At 46.7% G+C, this 23,225-nt stretch overlaps 1 protein-coding gene across 12 annotated transcripts in view; it reads right to left on the minus strand.

Moving 5' to 3' along the window:
- Window positions 1–219: 219 nt before the first annotated feature.
- The window catches only part of FAM222B (family with sequence similarity 222 member B), a 98,269-nt gene continuing 75,263 nt past the window's right edge, over window positions 220–23,225 (minus strand). For 5 of the 12 annotated variants that reach the window (XM_054536564.2, XM_054536560.2, XM_002827185.6 and 2 more), the window contains 2 exons: window positions 10,953–11,074; window positions 220–4,121 (listed from right to left, as the gene is read on the minus strand). In XM_054536564.2, the coding sequence (XP_054392539.1) occupies window positions 2,515–4,121; window positions 10,953–11,034 (1,689 nt within the window). In that variant the 5' untranslated portion in view covers window positions 11,035–11,074 and the 3' untranslated portion in view covers window positions 220–2,514. Of the gene's footprint in view, window positions 4,122–10,952; window positions 11,075–12,868; window positions 12,927–18,097; window positions 18,285–21,413; window positions 23,038–23,225 lie in introns of those variants that run through there. The other 7 variants (XM_054536557.2, XM_063718567.1, XM_054536559.2 and 4 more) reach the window with 5 other exon arrangements.

A 23,225-nucleotide genomic window follows, 5' to 3' on the forward strand; every position in this document is an offset into this window, starting at 1 on the left:
GTGTCCAGGGTTTCATTGAAGAACTGTCTACAATCACCATAGCACCTGGCCTTAAATAATGGACTTGGAGACGGCTTCTGGTGGGATGCATATTACAGGGGGTCCCCCTTTTAAAAATTAGGAATTACTCCTACGAAGTGAGGTATGTTAGAAACTGTTGTAAGAAAAAGTTACCTCAAACATTCACAGCACTAAACGAATAGAACAAGGTCAGAAAGCGAGGTTTTCTTATTTTTACTGGTTTATAATAATCTTAAAAACCCCATCACACCCATAAACCACCACAGGTGAGGTGAGAGATGGAGAATGAATGCTACAGTATGTGGATAGAATGGGGAATCCAGGTATTCCCTAGGGTAGTGTACGATGGAGACAGGGAGTGTGGAGAGGAGGCCCTGGCTTGGACCCTTATTGCTGGCTGGGGGTTGGCTGGCAGAGGGGAGAGGGACTCAGGCTGAACTCCGAAAGAAGGAACATCTCACACCAAAGGCGAGGGCAGTTGGGGGCAGGGGGATCACAGTACATTTTCCATGCAGACTAGGGGTGGGAGTGAGAGCTTCAGAGACTTGCACCCCTACACAGGAAGAGATGGGTTTGAGGTTGTTTGACTTAAAGCCCCCAAGTTGGTGTCTGGTCCAATTTCCTAAAATAGCAGCTCACCTTTCAGGGAGAGGTATTGGGGAGGAAAAAAAAAATACAGCAAGAATATCTGCTTTGGAGATCAAGCAAGGGATAGGGGGAAGACAGTGGTGCTCTTTAAATCTGACTCAGAAAAGCAGGAACTGGAAGAGGACCCTGGGTGAGATGGCGGCCAACACCTTCGGAGAAGGCATTGAGTCAGAAGCTGCAGGTGCTCCTGGGGGATCAGGACAGGGAGGTACCAGTGTTCACAGACGGCAGGAAAACAATTGGGAACAATAAATTAGGACTTCATGTTGCTATCATTTGGCATAACACAATCAGGCTTTTTTTTTTTTTTTCCTTTTTCCTTTTAAATATAAGGCAACTTGCCAACACATAACTTAAAACTGGTCTTCAGTCACATTGCTTCAGATCACTAGAGAATTTCTGGCTAATGAACAGTAGTGGATAGTGAACAAAATGCAAAACCTTAAATAAGAACCATCAGCTGACATTCCCCAGAGACAAGAGGACAGGTAAGGGCTTATTTCATCTGTAAAAAATAAAAAAGCCCAATTCTGCATCTTTAACAGAATGGTGCAAAAATTTATAACAAAACATTCTAAGTTTAAAATTATGGAAAAGTGTTTCTAGCCAACTAATTGTCGCTTGGGATGAGACGTGCTGAGCATGGAGTGGATGAAGGTATGCTCTAAGAATGGACAGAGGGCAGGAGGGGCTGTTTCCAATGTAGGCCCATCTCCAGGTGTTAGAACCATGCTCATTTGGTAAAGGAAGTACTCAAAGAGCTTAAGGCTTTGTGTTTTTTTTTCCTTCATTGAACTGAGGGGCTGCACTAAGAGGGTGAATGTACACCTGTGGGGCCACTCACACACAATGCTACTCAAACCCACACTACATTCATACAGAAACGTAACATTTAAAACTTACAGTGTAGAGCAATATTGTTAGCCAGTGTAGAGAGAACCAAATGCATTTTTTTTTTTTTTTTTGGTGTTTTTAATCCCAAACTCCAATGTGATCATTCCTTACCTACCTAATTCCTCAAGTAAGGTAGATTTTGTTTTTGTTGAGGGGGAAAGGATAGGGGCTGTGGGGAGGTGAGTTAGGGGACAGGCAACAGTGAGAAAGGGATCTTGGGTATGCTCAAAGGTCAATGTATTTTTCTAGGTTTGGAAAGGGGAGTCTGGAACCAAGATGCCAATACAAAAACTTTTTTCCCCCATATCTCCAGAAATGGTCAAATACTTCCAAGATGCCCTTGAGATCAAGTGTGGCAAGGGCAAGTGCAGTGGCTGTGGGATCAATATAGACACAAAACAAAGCCTTGAGGAATGGAAAGGAACTTGAAGGATATGAAGACTGGGTCAGCTTCGATTTGAGATCTTTCGATGAGTAAGTAATTAGCTTTCAGAGCACCTGGGAAATCTTGCTTCTTAGTCCTGGGGGGAGGGGAAGGGGGTTAGCAACAGGTAGAGGTCTGGATTAGGGGCCTGAGCACCTATACTACCTCAACTAGGGCATTCCGTCAGCCCACACCTCAGTCGTCCTAAGGGAAACAGGAAGAGATTCAAGAAAAGATGGGTAGGAGCTGGCTGGAAATGGCCAAGGTGGAGAGACTAGCTGACAGGCAGTCAGTGGAGAGAAAAGCCTGGGCTTGGGGTTAGGTTCTAACATAAAACCAAAAGTTGCTGGGGGGGAGGATGAGAGGACCCCTTCTGTCCCCACTTAGATCCCACCAAATTCCCTTTCTTAGACATCTAAGAATGATCACACTGGAGCAGTGAAACTTTGAAACTATCCAGTTACTGAAAAGACTAAACCTAGGAGGGTGATGTATGATGTGTTGCACGTGGAGGGCAGCAGGGCTACCTATCTATACCCTGGGTGCTGAATATGAAGACTTCGACTCTCTGTGGGATCGGGGGCTCGGTTGCCAGGGGCTCGGTGGGCCTTGCTCAGCATGGCCAGGCTCTGTTCTCGGAAGCAGGCCTGTTGGAAATCCCCACTTAGGTAATCCACTGTTTGCATCAAGCTGTTCTGGCTTGCCACTGGACCGCCCCCGGTCCCTGCTCGGTAGTGGGCCCCGGGAGCTGCTGCACAGTCGAGGGGTGCACCTGTGGGCTGCCCACCGTGGAACGGCATGGCGAGGTCCTGAGACCCCGAGCTGTCGCTATTGGGAGTGGGCAGAATGTTGTTCCACAGGGGTTGGAAGTAGTGACCATTGGGGTAGGCCAATGGGGCTGCCATGCCGTTGACTGGTGGGGATGGGGTCGGCTTTTCCAGGGGTGGCTTCAGATGGAAGGACTGCGCCAGGCAGAGTTCCTGCGGGTAGGCAGGGGCCTTGCCCACAAAGCCAGGCCCTGCCAACTCGCGTCCTGCCGCATGCTTGCCTGTCAGGCCAGGGGCTGGCGTCCCACTAGCCTCGCTGCACATCTGCTGTAGGTGGGCCAGCTGGTGCTGGTTCCAGGTGACTGGCTTGAGGTCGCTAGGGTAGCCAGTGGGGACGCGAGAGATGCCTGTGGGCAGGTTGACAGGACCTGCAGCAGGCAACGCGGCAGTGGCCGCGTGGGTGTGCTCCATGGGATTGACCACACATGAAGGCATTGGTGTGGGGACGCTGTGGGTCGACACCCGGGTGCTTGCATTGATGAGCAGACTGCGACTAATGGGGCTGGGGTTGGCGATCTGGCCCTCACACACTGAGGTAGTGCTGATGCCTGCCCTCGTCTGGCAAAACTGGTTGATCTGGTGCACGATGCTACTCAGGTCCGGGGGCTGGCTGTGCTGCAGAGTGGCCGCCATTGAAAGGGGGATAGTTGAGGTAGACACGGTCACATTCGGGGGGGCATCTGAGTCTGGCATCTTCCGGCCTCCATGCAGCAAGGGATTGTGGGGGTGCTGGAGACCCTGGTGAGCCAGGGCCTGAGGGTGGACCAAGCCCTGGGTTTGGGCCATGGGCTGAGGGTGGCCCAGGCCCTGAGGCTGCTGGAGGCTCTGAGGGTGGGACAGTGCCTGGGGTGGCGGGATACCCTGAGGGTGCTGCAGCGTCTGGGGAGGGGCATGGGCCAGGGTCTGTGCATGCTGCAGGGCCTGCTGGCGGGCCAGAGCCTGGGCCTGGGGGTGGGCTAAAGTGCTGGGTGCCACAGTAGCATAGGGTGCCACTGGGGGGTTCATGATGGCCTCAGGGAGCAACCGGGCTCGGGTGCCGTCAAAGTCCTTGAGTATGCTTTTGGCTGGCACTTTGACAATGGCAAGCAGGCCTGCCTTGGTGGCAGCCTGTGTCGGGTAGGGGCTGTAGCGCTGGGCTGATGTGTCGAGGCCGTTCACAGTACGACGAACGTGTTTCCGCTGGGGAACCTTCACACTGTTGGGGAAGATTTTTATAGTCAGTGGGTTGTTTGCGACCTTCTTAGCATACGCATCCAATTCGGCTGGGGTAGGATAGTGAGCAGTTCTCATTTTCTGTGTAGTGTCCCCTAGAGAGAGAGAATGGGAAGGAGAGCAAAGAGGGAGAGGGAGCTCATCAGTGCCAAGGCAACCAGCCCGTCTAGATTCCCCTTTTGAGGGCCTGGGATGGGGTGGGGAAGTGACTAGATTGTCATCTGTAGCCTTCATTCGAGACCCAGCTTCAGTCTTCACATTAACAAGCACTGCTAATGTTCAGTAAGTGCTTATCCAAATAGAAGTAAGGCTAGGCCTTCTGCCAAGTGACAGGCCATCTCAATGAATCCTCACTATTGCTCTAGAAGCAGGCACTATCATCATTTATATTTTATAAATGAGGTAAGTAGAGATCAGAACAGCAAAGCATCTTTCGAAGTCTCGTATCTTGGAGAACCAGAATTTGGCCAATTCTCAGAAAGGTAACCGAGAATTCTCCCCCTACATAGAAATGCAGGGTCGCTGGGCGCCGTGGCTCACGCTTGTAAATCCCAGCATTTTGGGAGGCCAAGGTGGGTGGATCATCTGAGGTCAGGAGTTCAAGACCAGCCTGGACAACATGGCGAAACCTCGTCTCTACTAAAAATACAAAAGGTTAGCCAGGCGTGATGGCAGGCACCTGTAATCCCAGCTACTTGGGAGGCTGAGGCAGGAGGATTAATTGCTTGAACCCAGGAGGTGGAGGTTGCAGTAAGCTGACATCGCACCACTGCACTCCAGCCTGGGCGACAGAGCATGACTCTGTCTCAGAAAAAGAAAAAAAAAAAAAAGAGAAATGCAGGGTCTGGAACTCTACCAGCCCATGTGGCTTGGGGGTAGGTTCTAAGCAAAGCTCCTTCTCAGGGCCATGGTGGCCCTTCAGTCTAGAGGGTACCCAGAGCTATGACTCTTCAGTCTGCAGGGACCAATGAGGGAGCTTTCCCTTGCATCTTGGCAGCTGGGGGGCTTTGCCCACTGGGTGGGCACCCTGAACAGTAGACAGAATGCTGCCTTTCAGGAGCAGAGGAATAAGCTGCCAACATCTCTCCCCTTCCCCATGTCACAAGTTCACTTTTGTTTACAGTTTACTCTATGCCTGACTGGGTGAGGATCAAAGGCTTTATTTATTTGCTTGAGAAGGAAGATAATAATGACAGGGTAGCAGGGAGGGAATTGAGAAGAAAGGATTCAGAGCATCTTTCAGTCCTTTCAGTCCTGAGAGCCAAAAATAGTCTGTATTTGGTCCATGTCAGCTGTCATTTTCCAAAAAGAAAGAGGAAAAACCTGCCTTCTTTTGGAGACTGCAGAAATGCCCACTCGGTGCGCCTCATTAATGTTAACAGTCTCTTTGTTCCCATCTCCTGTTGCCTCCCATCAGGGGGCTCAGCGGATGTCCGGCTTCCAGTCAAAAAGGAAAAGGTTCCGAGAACAAGGGCTCTTTAAGGATGCCAAGCTCCTGCAAGGGGGCTCTGCTCTACTCTCTCGTCTCTGAGGGAGGGACCCCTGAGTATACACAAAAGGTGCCTAATAAATGCTTGCTGAATGAGTACACAGACTGCCCAAAGCAGAATTGGCTTGGCAGGAAGCCCAGGCTCAGCTAGCTGACTCTGTCCTTACTTCCTCCTCTTGCAAAAGGCAGGAGGATAGGCCAATGACTAATCTGACTGAATGCCCAGCTTGTGGCCTCTGGTGGCCTTGGCCCAAAGGAGACCCTATTCAAAGTCACATCACTGGGCATCACCTAGAACAAAGGTAGGCTAATCAGCATATTAGAAGGAAAATGGGTACAGCTACCTTTGTTTGGTGATAATGCTGGTTAGCAACTCCTGCTCTGGGAAGCAGGAAAAGCAAGCTCAAGTCAGGAGGGGCAGAGAGATTTGGGCCCATGCTCACAAGCAGCTCTGGGCAAAAAGGGCCAGGCATCCCCACCCCCCAAAACAGGTCTGTGCTTTCAAATACTGGCAAAAAAGTCTGGGATCACTGATTGAGAGCAAGTCCCTAAACTCAAGACATCAGAATTCCAATAGAAGCTGCCTTGGTCAACCACTGTACCTATGTGTCTTATTGGTCATAATCTCATATAATACTCCTAGCACAGTGCTTTAAACCTAGCCCACCTCCATGCTGGTGGGCTTCTCTCCTTGAAATCCAAATAGAAGTTGTATAGTACCTTGATGAATAGAAGAGTCCCTTTGTTCCAAGTTAGTACCAACTCTGAGGTTTTTTTCTAGCAGAGGCAAGGGGGAAGCTTGACCTCATTCAGGAGTATGGAAGGGGACACTTACCCACATTGATTAGTTTTCTTTGTCCTGCCTCCACTAATACTGACAATGGTGAAGAGGGCTATCAAAGGATTCAGAAATAAAGTGAAATGAGGGTAGGGAGGGTGGCCACAAGGCTACAGTAGCTTTGTTAAGGAAAAACCCCAAAGGTGAGTACAGTGTATTGAACAAAAAAGGGGTATCATTCTGGGAATACAGCACCATCTACCTCACATACCAGACTTAAGCCTAACTCTTAAAAAAAAAAAAAGTTTTCTGCTGGGCACAGTGGCTCATGCCTGTAATCCCAGCACTCTGGGAGGCCGAGGTGGGTGGATCATGAGGTCAGGAGTTCAAGACCAGCCTGCCCAGCATGGTGAAACCCTGTCTCTACTAAAAATACAAAAAATTAGCTGGAGATGGTGGAGCGCACCTGTAATCCCAGCTACTTGGGAGGCTGAGGCAGGAGAATTGCTTGAACCCGGCAGGTGGAGGCTGCAGTGAGCCAAGATTGCACCATTGCACTCCAGCCTGGGTGACAGAGCGAGACTCCATCTCAAAAAAAAAAAAGTTTTCTCAGCTGGGCATGGTGGCTCACGCCTGTAATCCCAGCACTTTGGGAGGCCGAGGTGGGTGGATCACGAGGTCAGGAGTTCAAGACCAGCCTGGCCAAGATGGAGAAACCCCGTCTCTACTAAAAAAATACAAAAAATTAGCCAGGCATGGTGGCAGGCATCTGTAATCCCAGCTACTTGGGAGGCTGAGGCAGAGAATTGCTTAAACCCGGGAGGCAAGGGTTGCAGTGAGCCAAGATCGCACCACTGCACTCCAACCTGGGTGACAGAGTAAGAGTCCGTCTCAAAAAAAAAAAAAAAAAAAAAAAAAGTTTTCTCAACACTTATCACAGCCACAGCCCCCACACAGGCACCCTGACTACTTATTTTCTTCTGTAATGTATTTCCGTAACTACACAGCCAACACAGATACCACAGCTTTGTAAGCGACTTACTTAAATAGCTTATACCAATAGTGTCATTAATAGAGACATAGACAACGTAGGGAATAGGAAATCTGTAGTTTGTCAAGGGTTAGAGAAACCTGTATTCAAGTACTAGCTTCATCATTTGCCCATACTGACAGCCTGTCATTCCTCAATTATCAACAGGGATGAATTCTGCTCTCCTACTTCACAGAATTACTAAGATCGAGAGAGTCAATGAACATTTTCACTAAATGAGCATTTTCATTGAAAATGAAACTATGATGGTCAATAGTTACTATTCAAGGATAGCAGATGTGGCTGAGTCTGACCACAGGCAACACAAAGAAAACTAAGGAAGCCCCAACTGCAGGACAACCTGGCCTTGAGCCTGAGAGTTAAATGTAACAGAAAGCACTGCTGTCTATTCCAGGATGGACTGGAGGCAATTTTCTGCCTGAAATTCAGTCCTCCCAATGGAGACCTCTCTGTTTATCCTTCTATTTTGAAGGTCAGAGGGCACAGGTGGCATAGGCAACAGGAACCTCTATCTGTAGGCAGAGAGGCACAGGCAATGTGTTCAAACACAGATTTCAGAGTCTTGAGCTGAGTATGGGCCAGTCACAGGACAGTCACGTGGCATTGGCAAGTGACAAACCCTCTATACCTTATCCTTGTGACAAAGGCAAGAGAGTCTTCCATACGGAATTTTTGAGGAATGGGTGAGAACATATGTGAAAATATTCAATATAGTGCCTGGCACATGGTAGCAACTTGACAAATGTTAGCTATTATTTCTACAAGTTTATCCAGTCATTGGGTCAATCTGCCATTTCCAGACCCCTCCACTAGGGGGCAGATATGCATATAAAGAAGCAGTAAAAGAAGGTAATTTTGGCATTTGTCCCCGGAGCCCCAGTGCTCTGCCATGAAAGGAGGTCAAAGTTGTTATCTAAAGATGGTTTAAGGACCAAGGACCTTTTATCAGCCATTCAAACAGTAAATATTTACAGAGCCGCTACTATATTGTGATCCTGAGAAGGAGAAATACAGAGCAGAGGTTTAGGATTAAGAAAGAAAAAATTTCTGGTGGCTCATGCCTGTAATCTGAGCTACTCGAGAGACTGAGGCAGGAGAACTGCTTGAACCCGGGAGATGGAGGTTGCAGTGAACCAAGATTGTGCCACTGCACTCCAGTCTGGGCGACAGAGGGAGACTTCATCTCAAAAAGAAAAAAAAAAGCCGGGCATGGTGGCTCATGCCTGTAATCCCAGCACTTCGGGAGTCCGAGGTGGGCAGATTACCTGAGGTTGGGAGTTCAAGACCAGCCTGACCAACATGGAGAAACCCCATCTTTACTAAAAATACAAAATTAGCCGGGCGTGGTGGCACATGCCTGTAATCCCACTACTCAGGAGACTGAGGCGGGAGAATCACTTGAACTTGGGAGGCAGAGGTTGCAGTGAGCCGAGATCGTGCCACTGCACTCCAGCCTGGGCGACAAGAGCAAAAGTCTACCTCAAAATAATAAAATAAAATAAAGTGGGCTGGGTGTGGTGGCTCACGCCTGTAATCCCAGCACTTTGAGAGGCCGAGGCGGGCGGATCACCTGAAGTCGGGAGTTCGAGATCAGCCTGACCAACATGAAGAAACTCTGTCTCTACTGAAAATACAAAATTAGCTGGGCGTGGTGGTGCATGACTGTAATCCCAGCTACTCAGGAGGCTGAGGTAGAGAATCGCTTGAACCCAGGAGGCGGAGGCTGCGTTGAGCCGAGATCACGCCATTGCACTCCAGCCTAGGCAACAAGAGCAAAACTCTATCTAAAAAAAAATAATAATAAAATAAAGTGAACACCAAGATAAAGCTGCCAATTTGCCTGTCCTCCAAATGGCTTTTCCCTTGATATCACATCTTTGGGTAAAGCTGTCAGAGTGCGTTAAGGAACCCAGAACAAAGCAAGCTTCTCTCTGTCGTCTTATTGCATGCCTCTAAGTATGTTCCCTCTCCAGTTGTGTCCCCAGAAGCCCAGAAATAGGCACAATGCAGTTAGGATGCTGATTTGGATAACCAGAGAGTATAACATAACACCTTCATCACCCAATCATCACTTATTAAGATAAAGGCTGGGTTGAGAAAGCTACAGCAGAGCTTGCCTTATTGTGTCAGACAACTGTAGGAGGACTACCACCTTCAGCTGTTATTACATAGAGCTGGATTCACTGGCCAAATTCTAGAACTAGCCAGGCTCTGCGTCTTACGCTCCCTCAAAGAAATGAAGTCCAAAGGCTGGACCATTTTTAACTTCTGATGATGATTTCACAGGGCAGGGGCTGGCAAACGACAGCCTGCGTGCCTGGTCCAGTTGCTGTTTTTTTGTAAAAAAGTTTCATTGGAACACAGACACCCTCATTTGTTTATTGTCTGTGGCTGCCTTTGCCCCACAATACCAGAGTTGAGTAGATGCAACAGAGACCACATGACCCACAAAGCTTAAATTATTGGCTATCTGGGCTTTACAGAAAAAGTTTGTTAACCCCTGTCATAAGGGGTTCAGTTAAGGTGCTGAAGCACCTTTTCTATCAAAGGGAAGCCTAGCCACCTCACTGATTTCCCCTTTGTGCTCTGAATGGAAGGTCTATTCCAAATTTAGGGCTGTTTTTATACCTGAAGATACTATACATGGTAATGTGCCAAGAATAGAATATTTTCCTTGCAGATCATGTATTACAGGGAGAGAAGGTAGGAAGGAGTCTGGAAAAATATGAAGTGTAAAACCCCAATTCCAGAAAGTTAAGACAAGAATCTAACAGTTTTCGAAGGCTCAATCTTCTGGGAAATGTATCAGCAGGAAAATGCCCAGAGAGACTGAGAAAGCTAGCTCTCCATCTCTTCTGAGGGCAAAAGCTCCCTGACTTCCTGCGAACTAAAGTCACACTGACTCAGAAGGCAGGCAGCAAAGCCAAAGGGAACTGTCTGTTTCCATGGTAGACTACTAAGAGAGTTCAAAACAAGAGAACAGCATAGTTTATTTCAGAGATATAGTAAGTAATCTGGACTGTGAGTTTTCATTCAATTCCCCATGAAGGTTCAAACTGAAACACCTTTTTTAAGGGTGAGATATATATATATTTCCTCTGAAGCTCTTTATAGTTTTGTTGTTCAACAGAAAGCTATCAGCAACAATTAAAATTGAGATACATTGGGGAATTACAGAATTTAACCAGACCCCTAATGGCTGGACACAGTGGCTCACACCTGTAATCCCAGCACTTTGGGAGGCCAAGTTAGGGGGATCACCTGAGATCAGGAGTTTGAGACCAGCCTGGCCAACCAACATGGTGAAACCCTATCTCTACTAAAAATAGAAAATTAGCCAGGCATGGTGGTGGGCACCTGTAATCCCAGCTACTTGGAAGGTTGAAGCAACAGAATTGCTTAACCCGGGAGGGAGAGGTTGCAGTGAGCCGATCAAGATCGCGTCATTGCACTCCAGCCTGGGTGACAAGAGCAAGACTTTGTCTTAAAAAAAAAAAAGAAAGGTGTCAAAATTCAAGGTCAGTGTACCCCAGATGTGCTTCAAGGACAGCCCAAATGTAGACAAAAACAAAGAATCACACATGCTCCCTAGGATCCAGATTACTTACATTTCTGAAGTCCAGTGTTCATCTGCGTGTGAGAAAGAAGCTGAAAGGACAGGTCACCTGGCCCTGGTAGACAGGCTAGCATGGCAGACCGGCATCAACACAACATGGGGCAGTGGCTCACACTGTAATGAACAAAAACAAGGTCATGAAACACAAGGCAACTCATTCGAAGAAGAGAGTAGAACACTGGATATGACTAGCACGAGGCCCAAGTTTAGACAGATAAAGCAATTTAATTAGCAGTGTGTTGGTTGAAAATATACTTACAACTTTATCTGTGACGACAATTTGCTGTCAAATATCACTATGGTTAAAATGATTTTTCAGTTACCACAGATGTATGGGTGGGAGAAATAAAACTGGAAAGCACCTATTCATACAACTGGAAAGTACAGGTACATTTGTAATGTCTCAGTATTCCTGGAGAGTGGGCCCTCATAGGGCCTGGCTCAGCCAGCCCATTTATAGGCCTGGTTGGAGACCAGCCAGACATTTTCAGAAGCAGCACATTATATGATTGCAAAGGTACCCAATGTCTGACTTGTGAGCCAGTAATATGAACCCACTTTTATTTTATTTTTTTTGAGACGGAGTTTCACTCTTGTTGCCTGGGCTGGAGTGCCATGGTGCGATCATGGCTCACTGCAACCTCTGCCTCCCAGGTTCAAGCGATTCTCCTGCCTCAGCCTCCCGAGTAGCTGGCATTAAAGGTGCCCGCCACCACGCCTGGCTAATTTCTTTGTATTTTTAGTAGAGATGGGGTTTCACCATGTTGGCCAGGCTGGTCTCAAACTTCTAACCTCAGTTGATCCGCCCACCTCGGCCTCCCAAAGTGCTGGGATTATAGGTGTGAGCCACCGCACCCGGCCATGAACTTACATTTATTTATTTATTTATTTATTTGAGACAGAGTTTTGCTGTCGCCTAGGCTGGAGTGCAGTGGTACAATTTCGGCTCACTGCAACCCTTGACTCCTGGGTTCAAGCGATTTCGTCCCTCAGCCTCTCTAGTAGCTGGGATTACAGGCGCATGCCACTGCAACCCTTGACTCCTGGGTTCAAGCGATTTTCGTCCCTCAGCCTCTCCAGTAGCTGGGATTACAGGTGCATGCCACCATGCCCAGCCAATTTTTATACTTTTAGTGGAGATGGGGTTTCACCATGTTGGTCAGGCTGCTCTCAAACTCCTGACCTCAGGTGGTCCGCCCACCTCACCTTCCCAAAGTGCTGTGATTACAGTCATGGGCCACCGCACCCGGCCGAACTCACTTTTAAATGGAAGGAGGAAAGCATCCTAGGAGGCACAATTAACCACTGTTAAAGCAAATTCTGTTTGCAAATTTCTGGGGATTCACCCTTCCTGACATGCAATTAGACCTCCTGAACTACCTCCCCCACCCCCTCAAAAGAAATGCATTGCTCCCAGACTAAAGCAAGGAGATGATAGGCTGCCAGCAGCTCTCTTCGTGCAGGCTATCCTGACATATCAAGACGGCATGAGTTTCATTAGTGATGTTTACCAACCAGACAAACACAGCCCAAGCAAGCAGACATTGATGGGGCCTTCTGTAGCAAAAGAAGCCCTGTCAACAATGCAAGCTCCTTATGTAACAGAAATACGATTTTCCTAAATAAGTACATGAACTTCTTTTCCCATATTTCAGAAATCAAGGTGGCAAATTATGGCTTTACATCACAGCAAAAAAGGAGTGGGGGAAAAGCTCAAAAGTCAAAGACGACAAAAAATCTCTTTATTTTCTTGAGAGGGCTCTCTCAGATATATTAAACTACCTTGTCATGATGAGTATCAGAGGGCTCCTGCTTCCAAGACCAGGTAGCTGAAAATACACTTTGTAAAAGAGGCTGCTCAAATTGTGTCTAAGATAGCAACTGCAGAAAGAACTGAAGATTGAATACCTTAATGAGAATAGAGCTGTCCAAGAGTTCTGGCACAGCGTCAGTCTTTTAAAGGTCTCTGGTGGGTAGGAAAACAGAATGAACACAGTGAGCCAACTTCAGTGCCTCAAAAAAAAAAAACCTTGGCCAGGTGCAGTGGCTCACACCTGTAATCCCAACACTTTGGGAGGCCGAGGCAGGCAGATTACCTGAGGTCAGGAGTTCGAGACCAGCGTGGCCAACGTGGTGAAACCCTGTCTCTACTAAAAATACAAAATTAGCTGGGCATGGTGGCACATGCCTGTAGTCCCAGCTACTTAGGAGGCTGAGGCAGGAGAACTGCTTGAACCCGGAAGGCAGAGGTTGCAGTGAGCAGAGGCTGCACCACTGCACTCCAGCCCGGGCCACAAGAGTAAAACTCTCTCAAAAAAAAAAAAAAAAAAAAAAGACTTCTGTTGGGTCTGGATGCTGATCTTTACATAATAACTTCTCCCTTAAGATCCTAACACAGCTGAAGGCAAACTCCAAGGAAAGGAAGGGAATTAACAAGTATTGGGAACTAAAACTGTGAAATGGGCTGTATGAGGGGCTTTAGTGATGTTTTCTTAATTGAGTCTCTCAAGCCTTGGAAGTAAGTAACAAACTTCACCTGTCATTTCATCATCTCTAGCTGGGATTACTATTAGCCTTCTAAATGGTCTGTTCCACGCTTACCCTTTATCACCCAATCTATTCTCTATTCAGCAACGTTAATTCTTTTTTTTTTTTTTTTTTTTTGAGACGGAGTCTTGCTCTGTCCCCCCCAGCCTGGAGTGCAGTGGTGCGATCTCAGCTCACTGCAACCTCCGCTCCCGGGTTCACGCCATTCTCCTGCCTCAGCCTCCCGAGTAGCTGGGACTACAGGCGCCTGCCACCATGCCCGGATAATTTTTTTTGTATTTTTAGTAGAGATGGGGTTTCACCGTGTTAGCCAGGATGGTCTCAATCTCCTGACCTCATGATCCGCCCGCCTCGGCCTCCCAAAGTTCTGGGATTACAGGCGTGAGCCACCGCGTCTGGCCCAGATGGGGTTTCACCCCGTGTTGGCCAGGATGGTCTCGATCTCTTGACCTCATGTTCCGCCCGCCTCGGCCTCCCAAAGTGCTGGGATTACAGACGTGAGCCACCGCGCCCGGCCAATTCTGTTAACTGGAAGTCAGAGCAGCTCAAATATCTCTAATGACTTTCCATCTCAGAATAAAATACAAAATCCTAACATGGACCCCAAGGCCCTCCATGATCTATTACTACTGGTTCTCTGACCTCACCTTCTGACCTACCCTGCCCTCTCTTGCTGACTTACTTCCAGCCACCATGGTCTCACCATGGTCTCCTTGCAGTTCCTTCAACGAGCCAAACACGCTACCGCTTCAGGACTTTGTCCTTACCATTCCCCTCTGCCTGGAATGTTCTTGCCCCAGATGTCTACTTATTTTTCTAGCTCCCTCACTTCATTCAGGTTTCTGCTTAAATGTCACTTCCTAAGGGGAAGGCTTCTTTGACCTCCATGTCTAAAACAGTATCCTTATTTCCCTCATTTTTTTCTTTTAAAATCTATACTGAGACCCTGAACTCAACAATTCCTCTCACACAATTAACCCCAGGCACGTGGCCCTTCCTGTTGTTAACTCCTCTATTTCCCTCACTTTTTACCACCATCATTACCACCTGTTTTATGTCCATCTCTCTCCACCCTACTAGGATATAAACTCAGTAAGAAAAGACCCTTGGTTCGTTTTGTTCATTATCACATCTAGAAAAGCATCATCTACTAACACTTACTAGGCTCTCCATAAATAACTGTTGACCATATAAAAGGCAGATTGTTATTAATTTTTTGAGGTTGTCATTTAATCTACATATGTCAATCTATTAATGATGGCAGAGCCCAGGATTGAAACCTAGATTTGACTTTTCCCAAAGCCTGTGCTCACTCTTCAACTCCAGGCTCTATCAGTTTCCTTTTTCTTCAGACAGCCTATCACCCAGGCTGGAGTGCAGCAGTGCCATCTTGGCTCACTGCAACCTCCACCTCCCATGTTCAAGTGATTCTCCTGCCTCAGCCTCCCAAGTAGCTGGGATTACAGGTATGCACCACCATACCCAGCTAATTTTTTTTTGTTGTTGTTGTTTTTGTTTTTGAGACAGAGTCTTGCTCTCTCGCCCAGGCTGGAGTGCAGTGGCTCCATCTCGGCTGACTACATGCTCCGCCTCCCGGGTTCATGCCATTCTCCTGCCTCAGCCTCCAGAGTAGCTGCAACTACAGGCACCCGCCACCACGCCCAGCTAATTTTTTGTATTTTTAGTAGAGACGGGGTTTCACTGTGTTAGCCAGGATGGTCATGATCTCCTGACCTCGTGATCCGCCTGCCTCAGCCTCCCAAAGTGCTGGAATTACAGGCGTGAACCACAGTGCTGGGCCATATCAGTTTCCATTTTGAATAGTACATTCAGTAAGTTCTAAGGGTCACAATGTCTATGATTAAGAGGCAATTATATATATATGTGTGTGTGTGTATATATATATGTGTGTGTGTATATATGTGTGTGTGTGTGTGTATGTGTGTGTATATATATATATATATATTTTTTTTTTTTAAAGGAGAGGGTGCAATGATGCTCCCTAGCTAGTAAGAGTCCCATCTTGGCCTTCTAAGGGAAAGATAGGTAAATGAAAAGACTGCTAAATCCAAGGTCAGACAGCATATAGAAGGTTTTATAAAACAACAAGAAAACTCAGAACACTAAATAAGAGAGTGCTTTCTTGGACTCTGCAATTGGCCTCAATCATACACTGCAGAATCTGGAATATTACTTTTTACGATTTTGGAAGCCGATACACACCTACAGGAATAACTGAGGAAGGTAGAGTATGATTAGTCTTATTTTTACCTTTCAGTGTGTATCAATGTTAAGTGAACAAGAGCAAGAGGAAAACCATATATTTAGTATTTTGCAACATATACAAAATAACAACACTGGCTGGGCGTGGTGGCTCAAGCCTGTAATCCCAGCACTTTGGGAGGCTGAGGCAGGGGGATCACAAGGTCAGGAGTTTGAGACCAGCTTGGCCAACATAGTGAAACCCCGTCTCTACTCAAAATACAAAAAATTAGCCAGGCATGATGGTGGGCACCTGTAATCCTAGTTACTCAGGAGGCTGAGGCAGGAGAATTGCTTGAACCTGGGAGGCAGAGGTTGTAGTGAGCTGACATTGTGCCACTGCACACCAGCCCGGGAAACAGTGCAAGACTCCGTCTTAAAAAAAAAAAAAAAAAAAAAAAAAAAAAAACACCCTCCCTCCTCACCAGCTTTAAAAAAGGACTGGAAAGAAATACTCTAAAACATGAAAAACATGAATAGCCGCTACTATCTGGGGGCAATTTTTTGTCTTTATACTTTGGCATGTATATTATTTCTACCAATAATTTTAAAGGCCGGGTGCGGTGGCTCACGCCTGTAATCTCAGCACTTTGGGAGGCCAAGGTGGGCGGATCACAAGGTCAGGAGATCGAGACTATGCTGGCTAACACGGTGAAACCCCGTCTCTACTAAAAAATACAAAAAATTAGCCAGGCGTGGTGGCGGGCGCCTGTAGTCCCCGCTACTCAGGAGGCTGAGGCAGGAGAATGGCATGAACCCAGGAGGCGGAGCTTGCAGTGAGCCAAGATGGCGCCACTGTGCTCCAGCCTGGGCAACAGAGTGAGACTATGTCTCAAAATAATAATAATAATAATAATTTTAAAATAAGGGGAAAAAATCACTGATAAACCAAAAACCTCAACCTTAAGAAACGTTCACATATGTATAGCTGATACTCTGATGATGGGGATACAAAAACACCTTCACTCAGTGGTCTTGCAGATATTTTTTTCCCAGTATTTTTTGGAAAGAACCAATCTTTGTCTTTTTTTCTCCTTCTTCAGGGAAATTTATGAATCCAGAAGGAGCCAATGTTTGAATGATTACTGCAATCTCATATCTATTAAATCCTGATACCTGCAACCAAGAGATGAGTAGGAGATGTGGATCCTAAGAGGTGACCTGTAACATACTGCCCCTCAAACCACACCTTTGGATTTCAATAGTAAGAACAGAGAGAATTAAACCAGCTAGGGCTGCACGCGGTGGCTCACGTCTATAATCCCAGCACTTTGGGAGGCCAAGGTGGGCAGATCACAAGGTCAGGAGTTCGAGACCAGCCTGGCCAATATGGTGAAACCCCGTCTCTACTAAAAATAAAAAAATTAGCTGGGCGTGGCGGTGGGCGCCTGTAGTCCCAGCTACTCAGGAGGCTGAGGCAGGAGAATCACTTGAACTGGGGAGGCAGAGGCTGCAGTGAGCCGATATCGCACCACTCCACTCCAGCCTCGGCAACAGAGCGAGACTCTGTCTCAAAACAAAACAAAAGAAAAAACAGCTAAACTATGGCAAAGAGGCATTAATGAACTTATTGATAGCAAACAAAGAAGTAAAGATAAGAGGTGAATTCAGCAGACTCCGGAAAGTCAACTTTTAGTTTGGGCAGGAAGGAGTTAACCAGTAAGAAACAGAGCTTGAGGTCCTCCGTGATTACAGTCCCAAGAAGAAACTTCCACAAGTCTAGAATACTCTAGAGCTCTCACTGGCATGAAACGAACTGCTAAGATTACAGCCCATAATTTGTGACCCTTGCTTTAAGAATTCTGGGATCCAGGGCGGGTGCGGTGGCTCATGCCTGTAATCCCCAGCACTTTGGGAGGCCAAGGCGGGTGGATTACCTGAGGTCAGGAGTTCAGGACCAGACTGGCCAACGTGGTGAAACCCCGTCTCTACTAAAAAAATACAAAAAATTAGCCGGGCATGGTGGCGGGTGCCTGTAACCCCAGCTGCTCGATAGGCTGAGACAGAATTGCTTGAACCTGGGAGGTGGAGGTTGCAATGAGCTTAGATCACGTCGTTGCACTCCAGCCTGGGCAATAAGAGCGAAACTCTGTCTTTAAAAAAAAAAAAAAAAAGAATTCTGGGATCCAACCAGGCACAGTGGCCCACACCTGTAATCCAAGCACTTTGGGAGGCCAAGGTGGGAGGATCACATTAGGTCAGGAGTTTGAGACCAGCCTGCCCAACATGGCAAAACCCTGTCTCTACAAAAAATACAAAATTAGCCAGGCATGGTGGCATGTGCTTGTATAATCCCAGCTATTCAAGAGGCTGAGGCAGGAGAATTACCTGGGTCCAGAAGGCGGAGGTTGCAGTGAGCCGAGATCACGCCACTCCACTCCAGCCTGGGCAACATAGCAAGCCTCTGCGTCAAAAAAAAAAAAAGAATTCTGGGATCCACTTGTCATCCTTTCCAGAAGTACTAAGAAAGTCCACAAGCCCCTTGACCAGTTTCACTGAGGTCAAGAATCAGATCCTGCTAGGGTAGAAAAGGTACAGAATGAGCTCAGACTGTGGCAAGGTCATGAGGGTTGTGATGAAACAAGAATGAAACAACCTCTCCCCACAACATATTCTAGAAAGCAGAGATGTCAGAATAAAGGAATCCTCCAGAGGCCCGAGGGCTGAGTGAAGGCGTTTTATTTAAAAGCTTCAAACTACCCACACCTTTTGATTACCATCTGGCTTTTTCTATTTTTCTTTTGTTTTCTTTTTTTTTCCTGGACAGAATTGACTGGGGTCTGACTTTTTCTTAAATGTGAATTCCAATATAATTGTACAGCTGGTATTTCCAGAATTAGATCCAGAAATCAGCACTAGCACTACTCTCTGAAAGTGTTTCAGAATTCAACTCTTAACTGCAGAAGAGAATCAAGTAGTAACCTGGAGCAGGCCAAATGAGTTACAGACATTACAGAGAAAGATTGATCACTTTGGCAGAGCCTCTCTGTGAGCTTTAGCTAGTTTTCCTAATGCCAGCTGGTATGCTACGTTAGCTACCCAAGGCAGGGGGACTACGGTATCACAGTGACCACAGAACTAAGCTTTTCCAACTCTCCTGGGGCACCTGAACAAGTGCTAGCATTTCCCAGACTACCTCTAATTAAGGAACAAACCTTTTTCCCTACTGGAAAATTCAAAAGTGCTTTCATCTCTGCTCCCTGTCCCCCACCAGAAGAGGTTTTATTAGAGTTCTGATGTCACACTCTCTGCTTTCCTGGGTGGCATCTGAAAAAGGACCACCTCTGCCTTCAGGGTAGATTTGTGCCAGTAAGAAAACCTCAGCTTCAGGAATTCACAACCAGCCTGGTCAACATGGTGAAACCCCGTCTCTACTAAAAATACAAAAATTAGCTAGGCATGGGGGCACATACCTGTAATCCCAGCTACTCAGGAGGCTGAGGCAAGAGAATCGCTTGAACCTGGGAGGTGGAGGGTGCAGTGAGCTGAGATGGCACCACTGCACTCCAGCCAGGGCCACAGGGCGAGACTCCGTCTCTAAATAAATAAATAAATAAATAAAACAAAACAAAACAAAACCCTCAGCTGTATTTTTTTATTTTTATTTTTTTGAGATGGAGTCTTGCTCTGTTGCCCAGGCTGGAGTGCAGTGGCACGATCTCAGGTCACTACAACCTCTGCCTCCTGGGTTCAAGCAATTCTCCTGCCTCAGCCTCCTGAGTAGCTGGGATTACAGGTGTGCACCACCATGCCCGACTAATTTTTGTATTTTTAGTACAAACAGGGTTTCACCATGTTGGCCAGGCTGGTCTCCAACTCCCCACCTCAAGCAATCCACCCACCTCGGCCTCCCAAAGTGCTGGGATTACAGACATGGGCCACACAGCCCAGCCTCATGTTTTTTGATGAGAAAAGGAGAAGATAAAGTACTGGCAAAGGCATTTTTCCTTGGGGAATGGGGGATAAAGTGATCTCTAGAGAGCTCACTTCCCAGCATAGCCTCGCCACTCACAATCTAGCATCTTTCAGTACTTCATTAGTTCTCTTCTGCCTTCCTTTCACTGCCTTCAAAAAACAAACAAACAAACAAACAAAAAAAACAGACAAAAAACAACTGCTCCCCTAGCCCCCAAAAACCCAGGGTGGCCAGTCCAGCTTCTGATTCATGCTGTGGCTCAAAAATGAAGTTTACACACTTGAATTAAAAAGTAAAACTGGAGGTTGTGCGTGGTGGCTCACGCCTGGAATCCCCAGCACTTCGGGAGGCTGAGGTGGATGGATCACTTGAGGTCAGGAGTTCATGACCAGCCTGGCCAACATGGTGAAGCTCCATCTCTACTAAAAATACAAAAATTAGCCGGGCATGGTGGCTCGAGACTATAGTCCCAGCTACTCAGGAGGCTGAAGCAGGAGAATCACTTGACCCCAGGAGGTGGAGGTTGCAGTGAGCCGAGATGGCACCACTACACTCCAGCCTGGGTGACAGAGCAAGACTCCATCTCCAAAAAAAAAACAAACAAACAAACAAAAAAAACAAACAAAACAAAAAGAGCCGGGCATGGTGGTGTGCACCTGTAATCCCAGCTACTTGGGAGGCTGAGGCACGATAATCGCTTGAACCCAGCAGGCAGAGGTTGCAGTAAGCCAAGATCATGCCACTGCACTCCAGCCTGGGCAATAAAGTGAGACTTTGTCTCCAAAAAAAAAAAAAAAAAGCCAGGTGCAGTGGCTCACACGTGTAATCCCAGGAGGCTGAGGTGGGCGGATCACGAGGTCAGGAGATCAAGACCATCCTGGCTAACACGGTGAAACCCTGTCTCTACTAAAAATACAAAAACAAAAATTAGCTGGGCATGGTGGCAGGCGCCTATAGTCCCAGCTACTCGGGAGGCTGAGGCAGAAGAATGGTGTGAACCCGGGAAGCAGAGCTTGCAATGAGCCAAGATCACGCCACTGCACTCCAGCCTGGGCAGCAAAGTGAGACTCTGTCTCAAAAAAAAGTCATTGCCAATATCTGATTCTTCTCATCCATGAGCCAAAGGCTTACCTAAAAAAGACTACTTTTTTTTTTTTTTTGAGACAGGGTCTCACTCTGTCACTCAGGCTGGAGTGCAGTGGCACAAACACGGCTCACTGTAGCCTCAACTTCCCCGGCTCAAGCAATCCTCCTGCCTCGGCCTCCTGTGTAGCTGGGAGGGGCGTGCTACCACCTGGTTAATTTTTTAAAAATTTTTTGTAGAGATGGGGTCTCACTTTGTTGCCCAGGCTGCCGCTGAACTCCTGCTGAAGCAATCTTCTGGCCTCAAGTGGCCTCCCAAAGTGCTGAGATTACAGTTATGAGCCACGGTGCCAGCCAAAAGACTCCTTTTGATAATCAAGGGGAAAGTTTTATCCTACACTGCTCCCTATTCCATTACTCCTGGGTTCCAAGAAATGTAGCTTAAACCTAAGGGAGACAACAAAATGCTGCTCTGGGAAAAATAAGCAGCACCAAAGACTTCAAAAATTACAAGTTTATCAAATCAGACTGCAAAATCAGTCATCTTTATGGTCTGTTACAATGAAACAATCCATTCAACAGGTAATTTTGTTAGCCCAAATAACTAAGAATCCTCCAACTAGTACATTTCACTATATGACTGACCTGAATAATGTTTAGCCATTGCTCAAAGGCCTTTTTCTTCTCCATCTTTAACTCAATAGGGGACCGTAAAGTCACTTGCAATTGTGACCTCACAACTCTAGGCTAGAGGAAACAGCAAGGAAGAGAGATGGGTATTTACTCTAGACTTACTCTCCTGAAAATCTAGAAATATATCTGCTACAAACCATCTTCATGCTGCTGAACACATGTGGCTCAAGGCATTTGGAAACCTACTTCTAAACTACACCCTTAGAACCTGTCACAACAGGTCCTCTTCCCATCCTGTTTCGTGTCCCCACCCTGATTCCCCCAAAGGTACTATCGATACCACTGCTCTCTTTGGCAAGGATACTCTTTCGGGGATCTACTTATTATTACTTAACTCATCTCTGATCCAGAGTTTTCTCTTGAATTCTTTATTATTCAGGTACCAGGGAAGTATTCTCTCTGCATATTCTAACTTTTCAATTTGAGTGTGACCTTCCTAAGACCACAGCCTGTCTACTAATCATCCTTCCATGTTACAGAGTCAGGGGCAAGATTATTCATATAATAAATGTTTAATAACTTTTACTGGCTCACATTCCTGAAGGATAGCACATACTTTAATTCCAGGCTCCGGAAATTTGTGATACATGGATAATACAAGTGTTAACAACTGTGTGTGTATGCGTGTGTGTACAGGTAACTTTACTAGGGGAGTGAGAGGAAAGAGGAGATAAAAATGCCTGGTACTTTTTTTTTCCTTCAGTTTTTTGAGACAGGGTCTCACTTAGGTGGTCCAGGCTGGAGTGTGGTGGCTTAATCTTGGCTCACTGTAGCCTTGACTTCCTGGGTTCAGGTGATCCTCCGACTTCAGCCTCCCGAGTAGCTGGGACTGCAGCCATGAGCTACCATGTCTGGCTAATTTTTTGTATTTTTAGTAGTGACAGGGTTTCATCATGTTGCCCAGGCTGGACTTTTTATTTTTTATTTTTTATTTTTTTCAAGCCTGGGCACTACTTCTGCACTGTATTGAAAAGTATTATTTGGCCTCTGTATTTTTGTTTTTTATTTTACTTTAAGTTCTGGGATACATGTGCAGAACATGCAGGTTTGTTACATAGGTATACATGTGCCATGGTAGTTTGCTGCACCTATCAACGTGTCATCTAGGTTTTAAGCCCCAAATGCATTAGTATTTGTCCTAAAGCTCTCCCTCCCCTTACCCTTCACCCACCGACAGGTCCCGGTATATGATGTTCCCCTATGTCCATGTGTTCTCATTGTTCAGCTCCCACTTATGAGTGAGAACATGCGGTGTTTGGTTTTCTGTTCCTGTGTTAGTTTGCCAGAATGACGGTTTCCAGCTTCGTTCATGTTCCTGCAAAGGACATGAACTCATTCTTTTTTATGGCTGCAGGCTTCTGTGTTTTAATGTTTTAATTCCTATTAAGTAAAAATGAGTGTTCTCCCCACCCCCGCTTTTTTTTTTTGAGACACGGCCTCCTTCTGTCACCAGACTGGAATATGGTGGTGTGATCTTGGTTCACTGAAACCTCCACCTCCTGGGCTCAGGCAATCCTTGCACCTCAGCCTCCTGAGTAGCTGGGACTACAGGCACGTCATCATGCCTAGCTAATTGTGTGTGTGTGTCTGTGTGTGTGTGTGTATATATATATATATATATATATTTTTTTTTTTTTTTGGTAGAAGTGGGGTTTTGCCATATTGCCCAGCCTGGTCTTGAACTCCGAACTCAAGTGATCCACCCACCTTAGCCTCCCAAAGTGCTGGGATTATAGGTGTGAACCACCTCACTAAGCCAATTTT

Source organism: Pongo abelii, chromosome 19 (assembly GCF_028885655.2).
Source record: "Pongo abelii isolate AG06213 chromosome 19, NHGRI_mPonAbe1-v2.0_pri, whole genome shotgun sequence".
NCBI classification, from domain to species: domain Eukaryota; kingdom Metazoa; phylum Chordata; class Mammalia; order Primates; family Hominidae; genus Pongo; species Pongo abelii.